Source organism: Pan paniscus, chromosome 14, assembly GCF_029289425.2.
Source record: "Pan paniscus chromosome 14, NHGRI_mPanPan1-v2.0_pri, whole genome shotgun sequence".
NCBI classification, from domain to species: Eukaryota; Metazoa; Chordata; class Mammalia; order Primates; family Hominidae; genus Pan; species Pan paniscus.
Window position 1 is genome coordinate 51,469,821 of NC_073263.2, and position 13,898 is coordinate 51,483,718.

Genomic DNA, 13,898 nt, shown 5'->3' on the forward strand with positions numbered 1-13,898 from the left:
TTCAACAACTTTTTCCTTTGAAATATCTTAAATTTATTCTTCAACCTCCATTCTCCTGCCACTATTGCTGTTCAGGTTTCTTCACCCCTAGATTACTACAATAGTCACATGCCCAGTTTCCTTGCTACCATACTTTATTTCTTAGACATTTCTATATATAGTATTGCCACATTTAATTCCAAACAAATCAATAGGCTATAATGCCTCCCTATTCCCTGCTATATCAAGACCAAAATCCTCTGATTGGTTTTCTAGGCAAAGGCTCAATAGCCTAGTTCTAACCTAGTAATACAAATTCATGTAACCTTTGCCTTAGGTTTTATGGCACAGATCCCAGGTTACTTCTGGGGGAATGTTGCATTCAATTTTGGCTTAAATTCCTACCTATAAACCAGGCAAGTCCATTACTTGACAACTCAATGCATTTTAATTTACAAGCATGCAGGCCACAAATTATAAAATGAAGACTTTTTACTGAGTCAGCAGAAACAACTGTTCAATTCTCCTGTAAGTCTCCATTTACTTACAGTTTTCTGCTGAGGTGATCATCTCATGTGGCATTTATTGCCCTCTACTAAAATGAGCTATTATCTGACACTCTGCTCTGTACAGACGTGTTTCTGTTTCCATTTTCAGTTCCTTCTCCACATGGTCTAAGTACCAGTAGTTTAGTCAGTTCTCACCTTTTTTGAGGGGAAGGCGGCAATGGTGGTATCAAAATTTACACCTGGAAAACAGGTCATAAAGAAAATCAATATAGAAGGGAAAGTGCTTTACCACAGGAATTATTATTTAATTGCTGGTTGAATTCTTGACTTTTGGTTAAAAGGTAGATATAACAAATATGTAAACCACCCTCAAAGCCAAACCAAAACCAACAGCAACAGGCTTTTCAATCAATGTAATTTATACATTGGGTTCTGGAAAACAGAAATGTCCTATAAATTTTATATAAATGCTATATAAGGGTACATAAAAATGAATCCTTATTATAAATATGACTTAAATGTCATAGCAGTAAACAAATGGTACTTATTTGATCCACAACTTTCTTTGCCTTCTTAGATTTTTTTGAAAGTTTTGGTGTGGCTTGGTTTCTTTTTGAAGGGCCGAGCTGGGAGAAGGAGGAAAGGCATTTGGTCTCCTATAAAATTGTCCAAGAAAGTTTATGAGAAAGCCTATATCACTCAATAAGGTGGCTCCAGTAAGTTTAGGCATTCGAAAACATTCCATTAATTTTAGAGTTACCTTAAAGAATTACAGCAGATCCTCAATGCTTTTGTTTCTGTGATTATGGTAATGGTATTTCTTGAAAAGTATTTTTAAATGTAAGGATTCTTTATTCTACTACCACCTCCTATCTCCTCAGAGATACACAAATAAAGGCCCCAAAATAACAGTTAAACTTTATAGAATTTCACACTTCATTGGAAAGGTTAGAAATGATCATTTAGATCACTAATGACCCCCCAAAAGATAACAAAATTTCACAGGCCTGATTATTCATACCCCTACCCACACTTCGCTGGTTTTGCTGAAAAAAAAAAATGACATTTTAAGGTACCTGAGACCTGAGGAATGAATGTTAATAGCTCACACAGAATGAGAAGAGCTCTGATCAGTGAAGTAGTAAAAGGTAGAGGGCACTCCTAAATTATCAGAAAATAACCTGCATATTTCTGTATTTATCTAGCAGGTATGCAGCCTTTCTACCACTTTACCATAAAGGTATTACTCCTGATTTTCAGCAATCAATGGTCACTTATTTTACACCCACTATGTTTAAGACACTAGGCTAGGCTTGCAGAATATACGATAAAGAATAAGATGGCCCCTTCCCATAAGACAGCATGCATTTGTTCTAAGTCAGGTATGGAAGCTTAAATGACAGAAATGGTATTTTTGGCTGAGGAGGAAAAGTGAACTGGAAAAATTTCATGTAGGGGGTAAATAGCTTAAGTTTTAGACAATTGAAGATGAGGGAAAGGACATTCTAGGAGTAAATAACTTGAGTTAAGGCTTGGATGAAAATCTGAGTCAGGTTTGAAAAAGTATTATTTCTCTTTGACTTAACAACAGTTATGGTATTCATTGACAATTACTCCCATAGTGGTAAAGTCAATCTTACTTAAGGCAAAAAATATCCTAGATATAGCATTTTGCCTAGGCAACTCTTTCCTCTCAAGATTTCTCACCTGATTTGCTGAGTTAAAAGCCACAGACTCCCAATTATTTAGGGTAAACTTATTTATGTCTAGGTTTCCTTCCAGTATTTCTTACAAGTTTTTTGTTTTTTTTTCTTCAAAGCAACACACCATGGCTCTTGAAGGGCTGCAGGCAATCTGAATACCCTTGCTTTCTTTGATTAGAAATGAGGGTAAATTATGCAAAGGAAGGAAAACAATCTCAAACATGATTATACTCATTTCCCTACCAATTCCCTAGTATCTACTCTTTGCCTTCATTATACTGTATCTACTTTACTCCTTGCTACTTCATCATGTCTTGGTTCATGTTGTTTTCTGCACTCGCAAGTTATCATTCCTTCATTTCACATAATCAATCTTAACCACTTTTTCAGCCCAGCTCACCTTTCATATCCTCTTATAAGTCTTCTCTGATAAGTTTAAGTCCACATTTCCTTCAAGCTTCTACCACACTTAAGTTAGCAAGCCAGAGTTTACATTCCATTATTCTCTACTTGTTTCTTGTATGTTAGTATAATATTCTCATACAGGTTACAGTTCTTTGCTGACAGGGACCATCTTTTATAGACTATAGTGAAGTACCGGACCTAGAGTAGGCCCTTAATAATAAAGATAATGTCACTTTAAAAATGCAAGCAGGAAACGCTTTAGGCATTTAAAAGTAGTATTTTAACAATAACTATTTTTGATTAAATAAAACTATATTCATTCTTCTTTTCAGAACTTGGAGCCTCAAATTATCACCTCAGATCATCATGCTATTAAAAAGTAGATGTGCATATGAATAAAACTGTCCAACTCTATCACTCATACACAACACAGCCATGAACAAAAGCAGCAGCCATTCTTGATAATCCAATCCCCTCTGAAACAAACAATTTCTGGCAGTAGGAGACATTTACAAATACATAGCCTTGCTAACAACCACTAGGTTATAACGGAAAAGGTTTGTAATTTGAATCCTTTAGAGTGTGCATCTTTCAAATGTGTAGTGAAATCATAAATACAATGTAATTTTGTTCAGTTTGGAATGAAGTGAAATTTTGCTTAAAGGAAATGAAGATTATTCAAGTTGAAGCTTTAGTTAACCTGCATTAGTCACTAGCATTCTACTTCCAAAAAAAAAAAAAAAAAAAAAGTCAATCTTAGGAAAAATTGCAATCAAACATCAAACATCCTTGGCTTAAAACACATTCAGCACAATTTTTAAAACCTCTATACCTACATTACAGAATATAGTAGTTCACCCTTATTCACAGGAGATACCTTCCAAGACCCCTAGTGAATGCCTGAAACTGTGGATAGTATGTAACTTTATATATATATACTATGTGCTTTCCTAAAAATATATATGATAAAGTTTTATTTGTAAATTAGGCACAGTAAGATTAACAAGAATAACAGTAAAATAAAACAATTTAACAAAATGCAAGCATCACTACTCTTGTGGTTTGGGGCCATTATGAATTAAATAAGGATTATGAATTAAATAAGGATTATATGAACACAAGCACTGTAATCCTGGGGCAGTGGGTCTGATAACCATGATGGCTACTAAGTAACTAACAGGCAGATAGTATCTACAGCATAGATACAATGGACAAAGGGATGACTGCGATCCTAGGCAAGATGGTGCAAGATTTCATCATGCTACTCAGAATGACACACAATTTGAAACTTAAACGTTGTTTATTTCTGGAGTTTTCCATTTAATATTTCCAGACTTCAGTTGACTGTGTGTAACTAAATGGAAAATGGGAGACACTACTGTATTACATAAGACTTGATAATAAGGTATGTCTTTATTTATAAAATGTAATGATATTCAGCATATACTTTATTAAGGCAAGAAAATATATTGAAATATTACCATTTATTAATGTTTTAGAAAATATTCAAACAAGGTTTAAAATGATTATACTCCAGAAGCTTTATAGGTGTTAAATAAAATTTTTTAAAAAACTAGGCCAGGTGCAGTGGCTGATGCCTGTAATCCCAGCACTTTGGAGGGCCGAGGCGGGTGGGTCACCTGAGGTCAGGAGTTCGACACCAGCCTGGCCAACATGGTGAAACCCCGTCTCTATAAAAATAACAAAAAAACGGCCGGGCGCGGTGGTTCATGCCTGTAATCCCAGCACTTTGAGAGGCTGAGACGGGCAGATCACAAGGTCAGGATGGTCTCAAGGTCAGGAGATTGAGACCATCTTGGCTAACACGGTGAAACCCCGTCTCTACTAAAAATACAAAAAATTAGCCAGGTGTGGTAGCGGGTGCCTGTAGTTCCAGGTACTCGGGAGGCTGAAGCAGGAGAATGGCGTGAACCCAGGAGACGGAGCTTGCAGTGAGCCAAGATCACGCCACTGCACTCCAGCCTGGGCGACAGAGCAAGACTCTGTCTCAAAAAGAAAAAAAAAAAAAAAATTAGCTGGGTGTGGTGGTGCACGCATGTAATCCCAGCTACTCAGGAAGCTGAGACATGAGAATCGCTTGGTCCAGGGAGGCGGAGGTTGCAGTAAGCTGAGATCGCGCCACTGCATTCCAGCCTGGTAACAGAGTGAGACTCTGTCTCAAAATAAGTAAATAAATAAAAATAAAATAAAAATGATTGTAAACTTCAATTAACAGAATCATCCAGAACTCCAGATTGCCCCATTGATTCAATTAAATTTTTGTCTGATAAAACTTTTAGAAATTCTTTTTCTTTTTTTTCATTTGCATTGCCTTTCCTTTAACAACTTCCAGTGGGGGTAGTTTTCCTTTTTGTTAATCACGTCTCACACAGTCAAGGTGTCGATCTGACAAAGAGTAAGAGAAATGAAATCTAACATAGTTTCTATAAATGGTAAAGTTAAACACAATTTCCAGAACTCTAAGATGATGTTGAATTTTCCACATAAATCTATGAGATTATATTTAATTTTTCCCATCTGCTATTTTAAGTAATATGTCACTATACTAAATATCTCCAAAATGAATATATTGAAGGCTGACTCTCTTCTAGGATTATAAAAATTTAGGACAAGATAGAGCCAAGTTCAATATCTTATTTAAAATTTAAAGGCTTAGAGAAAGACAGTAACTTAAGGTCTTTCAACTAAGCAATGACAGAGCCAATTCTCAAGTATTTGAATATGACCACAATTAACTTCTCTGGGACAGGAACAGTTTAAGCTTCTGTTTACACTGTCATTTCTCAGGCAAAGTTACCAAGCTACCTAAATACTTCTTTAGCATAATCACAAATATGAATTTTATTATAACATTATAATATTTTATTGTTTCATTTCATAGCCTTCTAAACGTGTGGGTAAGCTTTAGCTTCTTGTACATGCTCAACTGTTATCTTAATAAAATGCATCCTGATGAAACTGAAGAGACTAGCAACAGAGGCAAGTGCCTCTGAACAAAGAGACATGTTGGATGAATGAATAGCTATACACACATAATTGACCACTGTTTGAGACTTTAAAAATGAGGGCAATGCAGAAAATAACTTATAGATTCTCAACGTAAGAATCATCAAATTAATCTAATGAACACTTTCACTTCTAATTTATATTTTTACTTTTTGCATATTATTCTTAATTCTTGTATGACTTCTTCAATGAATTCTAAGTTATTTCTTTAGACATTCCTATGGTTAAAGCATTTTCCCCCATAACAGCAAGTAAGATAATTGAAAGATTAGAAAAAGGATTATTTAATCTAAAAAATTCACTTTACTATTTCTATGAGAACTTTTATCTTTTCAACTGAGAGAAGCTAAATACAAAAATACTGAATATGAAAAGTAAATACTTTGAAAAACAGAGAAGGCCCTAAGATTAAGATTGTTTATTGGAAATAGGATTCTTAAGATTTATCTTTTAAAACTGCCATGCTAAATAAGTCAGATTGAATCATTATTAATTCAAATAGATATCATCTACTGTGTCAGATGTTTTCATTATATATGGAAGAAAACTTTAGCTAAAATATACTAGATACCACAAATTGTAAAATTATACATTCTAAATGAATACATTAAAATGAAAAATAAGCAGCACAATTTTATATAAGATTATAATACTAGGCTGGGCACTCATGCCTGTAATCCCAGCACTTTGGGAGGCCGAGGCGGGTGGATCACAAGGTCAGGAGTTCGAGGCCAGCCTGGCCAACATGGCGAAACCCGTCTCTACTAAATGTACAAAAATTAGCTGGGCGCGGTGGTGTGTGTCTGTAATCCCAGCTACTTGGGAGGCTGACGCAGGAGAATTGTTTGAACCCGGGAGGCAGAGATTGCAGCGAGCCAAGATCAGGCCACTGCACTCTAGCCTGAGTGACAGAGCAAGACTGTCTGGAAAAAAAAAAAAAAAAAAAAAAGGGAATTCTCAACTACTTTTTTAAAAAGGAGTTCTCTCTATGGAAGACCTAATTTGGAAATGTACTTGGGTCCCTATACAAAGTCGTCCAGAAGCCAGATGATTTCCCAGTGTAGTCCAAAAGCCAGATGATTTCAGGGCAAAGCATTTGAACGCTATGGATTTAGGTAGGCAAAATCCAGAAGCAGAGTACTGTGGGTCTGGGTGGGCAGGTAGAATTCAGATGCTGGGAAAAACACAAATGCAATGCTAGGAAAAAGGGTCATGCCTTACAATTCAGGTGGGACAGATACAAATGAAATAGTTTCTTAATGAGGTAGAAAGAGGAAGTTATTAATTCCTGTTCTTGTTGGATTCTAACATACAAGCTAATTTGAATTCATCAGCCTAAGCAAGGTTGCCTTGGATTTTGAAGTTTTCTTAAGGAATAAACTGTAGAGAAACCATAGGGCCAACCAGATGAATGATGAAATGGAAAAAACAGCAATTAAATACTTTTAGAAAGTATTACAAATTAATACCTTAAAAACCCTGTATCTTGAGCTAGTAGCAAAACTAACTGGAATTCCTGACCTCTGCAGTGCCTTCTTGCAACATCTCAGAAAAAACATCTGGGAATCCATTTTAGTCTGCTAAGAGACTTAAGATTTACATCAGATATATTGTCAAGGTTTCTCTTGTCCTTGTTACCAAGGAGGTAAAAGAAGTGCTGTAAAATTTATTCCTCAGCTGGCACATTATCTCAATGAGAAATAGAGCCCTTATAAAGACTTATCTTAGACACAAAACTACATTATTGTACTTGGCAAGTACCATTTCATGCTTCTCATTTTTTTCCTCTGATCCTTTAATGAAACTGTGATGTTGATGATCTATAAATTTGATCTAATTGAGGCTAGAATTCTACTGAAAAGATAATTTCTGAGTAGCCATACCAATATTGATATCAATGTATTTTTTAATCAGAGAATTAACATATTACTGAATGTATATGAGGTTACCAGCCTATTTACTATACTAGTCACCAAATGACCTGAGTTCAATAAGACAGCCTCTGGGCTCAAGCTTATTAGCCTTACAGGCTAATAGCAGGGAAATATAGAAGCATGTAAATCATGTGATGATTTAACATAAGCAATAATGAGACTGTTTTAAGGGTGATAGTACAGAAAAGGCAGTTATTTATTTATTTTTTTTGAGATGGACTTTCGCTCTTGTTGCCCAGGTGAAGTGCAATGGCATGGTTTCAGCTCACTGCAACCTCCGCCTCCTGGGTTCAAGTGATTCTCGTGCCTCAGCCTCCCAAGTAGCTGGGATTACAGGCATGCACCACCATGCCTGGCTAATTTTTGTATTTTTAGTAGAGATGGGGTTTCACCATGTTGGCCAGGCTGGTCTCGAACTCCAGACCTCAGGTGATCCTCCTGCCTTGGCCTCCCAAAGGGCTGCGATTACAGGCGTGAGCCACTGTGCCCAGCCAGCAGTTATTAATTTTTAACACAAGTATATATATGTGGGAGATGGGGTTGCCCTTTTGAGGTAATACCTAAAAAACTGAAGGATGAATAGGAATTTGCTACACTACCATTATTGCTCTAGAAGAGATAGAATGAAATTAGTGATTGCTATTAAGCCTTGTCATAAGTCCAAATCTTTAAATTGACATGAAATATTAAGAAAATTCTATGTCTAGAACTTGGATTATTTAGTTTGCAGCCTTTTAGTTGCAAAAGGTGTATTTTCTCTTCTAGATTTTGGTAAACATCCAGAGGGACAGTGTCCTTAAGTGACATTTGGTGTGCGCATATATATATATATATGTATATATATAATGTGTGTATATATATGTATATGTGTGTATATATGTATATATGTGTATATATATGCATATGTGTATATATATACATATATATGTGTGTGTATATATATATACGTATGTGTGTGTGTGTGTGTGTATATATATATATATATATATTTTTTTTTTTTTTTTTGGAGACAGAGTCCCACTCTGTTGCCAAGGCTGGAGTGCGGTGGCATGATCTTGGCTCACTGCAACCTCTACCTCCCCAGTTCAAGCGATTCTCTGGCCTCAGCCTCCTGAGTAGCTGGGATTACAGGCATGCACCACCATAACCGGCTAATTTTTTTATTTTTAGTAGAGACAGGGTTTCACCATGTTGGTCAGGCTAGTCTCGAACTCCCAACCTCAGGTGATCCACCCACCTCAGACTCCCAAAGTGCTGGGATTACAGGTGTGAGCCACAGTGTCTGGCCTGGTGCTTTAATACTTTAAAAACGACCAAGTATGACCTGTACATTGTGTAGACTTACTCTGGACAGTAGGGTGAAGGTAGTTTTCTCAGGGAACTATGCCATTACATTAAGGACTCTAATTAAATTCATTTGTCTGTATGTATATCCATGTACCACAAATACACACATGACATGAACACATATACACCTCATCTCCAATGTTACTCAAATGTATTTCTCATTGCATGACTCCCTGGCGGTGGGACCAGTAGAGAATGAGAAGATAACTTGTACTTAGTATTTTCACATACAAACCTATCTTTGAGACATTACAAAAAATAAGTTGTAAAAATGTCAGTGTGTTATTAGTCTCTAATTTTTTTTCCCTTCTAAAACAAGTTCTCGAAAGCCTATCATACTATCTCTGATTTCTGTTTCAATGGAAGCAGTCAGTACAATGTGTGAAGACCTGGGCATAAAAGCAGCATTAAACTAGTATTAAACAAGACACCAGCATTAAACGAGACAATAAAGTAAGACTAAAAGTACTTTGGAAACTAAAAGTACTACCTAAAAGGAAGGTATCACTATCATTTTGAGCATTTATTTATGTAGTTTTGTCTCCTCTGCCTCTTGTTGGCTATAGGATAGAAGCTGTAGATATAATTCCTAAAAGCGTAAACTTCAAAGTCAAACCATCTGAGCTTGAATCTGGACTCGCTGGCCTGCTGGTTACGTGACATGAGGCATGCTATTTCTCTGTGACTTGGTTTCCTTACCTGTAACATATGGATAACAACGGACCTCTCTGAGGGTGACTGTGAGGACTAAATGAGTTTATAAATGTGAAAGTTGCTGGCAAAGGATAAACACTAAATGTGTTAGCAGTTACTATTTCTACTGCTAATAATAGCATGTAAACCTTGAGTTTTCCATATACACTTTAGAAAAATCAACAACCCTTTCAGGTAACTATTAAAATGTTTTTATTTGATGGTTTGGGTCCTTTTCACTATAATAATCACATAAAATAATAAAAATTTACTGGCCTATGTTCCAGAGGGGCAAATAAATATTAACAACTGTGTCAGGGCTGATGTCCATTTACAATTCTTTCTCATATCAATAATCTTATAATTTGGAAGAGAACCAGGGTAGTCTAAAAAGTACTTGAAAACTGAAGAGCCTGCATTAAAGGATGAATTAAAAACAATCTTTTCAACCAAGCGATATTGTTTAATCAACTCTCAACAATAATTTAGGTTCAAAAGACTGGCAAAGACAGTACAGAATGAGTATTTTCTGCATATATGATGCCAGAATCAACTGACCCACTGCCAATTTCAGAGAAGACTGATCTTACTGGGAACATTTAATCAATAACTGAACACCTATTATGTGCCTGGTAGTGGGAAACACACACACACACACACACACCTCTAATTGAAGCTAAATTCCTATTTAACTAAAGAACAAGAATTCCAAGGGTAGTATTTCTAAACCTAAGCTATGGCTCCGTAGTCTCATTAATGTCTAAGCGTCCCAGAATATAAACATCAAAAAATCCTCCTTTGATACTACTAACTCAATTCTCCCCAAAAGTGTATGATTATATATCCTTGTGGAATTGATTCCTTCCTGTTTATCCAGATTCTTCACCTTTATTTGCTTTTATGGTCTTAAGAGGGAAATGACTACTTAATAATCCAGTTCTACACTGGGTTTCCTACCGCCTCCAAGAAATCTTCTTAAGACAAGTGCTAACTTATAAAAGCTTTAAATATCTCTAAAGATATTTAAAAATTATGTCTCTACTCCTAGTATTTTCATTGCATATATATATTTGAGACAGTCTCGCTCTGTCACCCAGGCTGGAGTGCAGTGGCGCGATCTCTGCTCACTGCAACCTCTGCCTCCTGGGTTCAAGCTATTCTCCTGTCTCAGCCTCCTGATTACCTGGGATTATAGGCGTGAGCCACCACACCCGGCTAATTTTTTGTATTTTTAGTAGAGACTGAGTTTCACTATGTTGGTCAGGCTGGTCTCAAACTCCTGACCTCCTGATCCGCTCCTCGGCCTCCCAAAATGCTGATATTACAGGCGTGAGCCACCGTGTGTGGCTCTACCTTACATTTTTAAAGCTAGGATTTGTTCAAGCTGATATGGTGATTTTGCTTCACTTCAAAAAATGCCTTATTATCTTGATTAAGAGTGTTTTTCCCATTTTACCCATTTTAAGGTCCTGTAAGGCAGTCATTTCTATAATGTACACATCCACTACTAGTAGAAAACCCTTGCTTTGGAGTTTATATTTGCCTCCCTGAAACTTGATTTGCCCAGTTTTGTCCTCTTGTGCAATAAAGAATAAACAAGTCTCAAGATTATTATTTTTTTTCTTTTTCAAGCAGGCTTCTCAGTACCTCTAGCCACTCCTCATGACATTCAAACACCTCATATGGTTTCCATTCTCTGAATCCACTCTAGTTGGTTCACATTCATCTACATACTCTACATGTGGCCTGATATGAGCTACATACCAAGACTGCCAATTAACAATGGTCTGGGGGAACAAATGTTTATTAGCAAATAACAGTTTAGCCAAAATAAATAATTTGCATGCTAGCTTTGAAATTTGCTGAACCCTTACCTATAAACTCTTAATTAAATTCTCCAACTTGAGTATACAGACATCAAGACCATCTGGTATCATTGAAAATAAAGAAACATCAAAGGAATTTGGTTTCTTAATGAATAGAATATAGGGAGTATTTTAAAAGCATTACAATTTCTTCCTGAAGTTATATCTATGTAGAACTTTCTAGAAAGAACAAGTTACCCATTCTTAAAGCTCCAAATTCAGGCCAGGCATGGTGCCTCATGCCGTAATCTCAGCACCTTGGGAGACTGAGGCGGGAGGACTGCTTGAACCCAGAAGCAGACATGCCTGGGCGACAAAGTGAGACCATATCACTAACAAAAAATTCTAAAAATTAGCCGGGTGTGGGTGGTGCATGCCTGTAGTCCCAACTACTCAGGAGGCTGGGTGGGGAAAATCACTTGAGCCCAGGAGATGGAGGCTGTAGTGAGCCATGATTGTGCCACTGCACTCCCAATACAGCAAGACCTTGTCGCAAAACAAAACAAAAAACCAAAACAAAACCCAAAACCGAAACAAACAAACAAAAAGCTCCAAATTCCTCAGGTTTTGGAGGTTATCTAAACACATCTAAAAATCATTAATTCAAAAATGGCACAACAGCTTAACTACTATGGACCTGAGGCTTTGAGTCATTTTGAGACGGAGTTTCGCTTTTGCCCAGCACCCATTAAAATGCTGACAAAAGTGGTCATAACAGAGGGTTTGACTTCAAATCTGAACCATAGGCCTGTTTTGGCAGCAAACATCCTTCTTCCAAAATAGCCAGACTTTTAGACTTCCAAAATAATATAGTTTATTCTGTTAGCCCAGCTGTTTCTCTGGTTCTAAACCTTTTTTTTTTTTTTTTGAAACGGAGTCTCACTCTGTCACGCAGGCTGGAGTGCAGTGGTGGGATCTCGATTCACTGCAACCTCCGCCCCCAGGGTTCAAGCGATTCTCCTGTCTCAGCCTCCCAAGTAGATGGGATTACACGCGCCTGCCCCATGTTTGTATTTTTAGTAGAGACGGGGTTTCACCACCTTGGCCAGGCTGGTCTTGAACTCCTGACCTCAGGTGATCCAAAATGCTGGGATTACGGGTGTGAGCCACTGCACCTGGCCTTAAACCTGTCTTTCTGAATGAAACTACTACTGCTCTTTTAAATTATAAAATTAGTGTGTGAGACAAATGGATTAAGACATATCATTTTTGCTTACATCATAAATGGGTCAAATTCTGACAAAAACATATTTATTATACTAGACAGGCCAAACATTTATTGAGCTTATTAGTGTCATGTTTACATTTTATAACCATGTTTAAAATGAAATATCCATAACTATTGGTTGTCATTAATAGTAAGAAATGTTTTTGAATATCCAATGTGAATTCCACAATTTTACAACAGCTCAGCTTTTTGATAAATGTAACTATTGAGGTACAAAAGAAGAAACAAACTCATAATTTGATATACAGGTCTTAGATTTTTTTTTTTTTTTTTCTGAGGCAGGGTCTTGCTCTCTCACCCAGGCTGGAGTGCAGTGGTGCCATCTTGGCCCACTGCAACCTCCACCTCCCAGGTTCAAGCAATTCTCCTGCCTCAGCCCTCCACCACGTAGCAGGGACTACAGGCGTGCACCACCATGCACGGCTAATTTTTGTATTTTTAGTAGAGATGGGGTCTCGCCATGTTGCCCAGGCTGGTCTTGAACTCTTGAACTCTGGTGATTTGCCGGCCTCAGCCTCCCAAAGTGCTGGGATTACAGGTGTGAGCCACCATGGCCAGATTTCTCTCTTTAAGCAAATTCTGACCAGTACATGTATTTCAGAAGTTATTTTTCTTACTCTCCTGCTCAGAATACTTCATGACCTCCCTTGCCTCAAATTGTTTTCACTATGAAAAGGTATCCTTGGGGATGACATGCGGATATGGTAGAGGAGGAAGCCAGAGTAAACAAGATGCATCTTCCTGTATCCTCAATCTTGAGGAAAAATTCTTATCTTAGGCATTTTTACATTACAATACTATGGAATAGATATAAAGTTAGTGGTAATTTTTAGATAAAACTCAAATCTAAAGAAAATATTTCTGAGCCAGAAGCATAGCACTAAACCTCTTCTCTAGAGGAAATATAATCTTTCTAGTCCCTGGCACAGTAATGAATTGGATTGAGAAATAAATTCACTAATCCAAATATGCAACTAGAAGGGTGTATATATAAGGCTAATAACAACTGCTTTTGGATGATAAAAATGATTTTTAAATAAATTTTTTTTGCTCTTCCTGAGGTTTCTATGTCTATATAGTACTTCTATGCTACGAAAAATTAAACTTAACAGAAAAATGCTTAATTTTTGTATATGAAAGTTTCATTGCATTATCAAATCTTTATCACTATAAAATAAACCAGATTTGTATTTCTTTAGTTTGTTTAC

The 13,898-nt window shown here is 36.7% G+C and overlaps 1 protein-coding gene across 6 annotated transcripts in view; it reads right to left on the reverse strand.

The window, feature by feature from the left end:
- Window positions 1-13,898, reverse strand: part of LOC129393639 (uncharacterized) — a 168,474-nt gene that overhangs the window by 70,103 nt on the left and 84,473 nt on the right. For all 6 annotated transcript variants that reach the window (XM_063595969.1, XM_063595970.1, XM_063595967.1 and 3 more), the window contains one exon: window positions 528-727. In XM_063595969.1, the coding sequence (XP_063452039.1) occupies window positions 528-561 (34 nt within the window). In that variant the 5' untranslated portion in view covers window positions 562-727. The remainder of the gene's footprint in view (window positions 1-527; window positions 728-13,898) is intronic.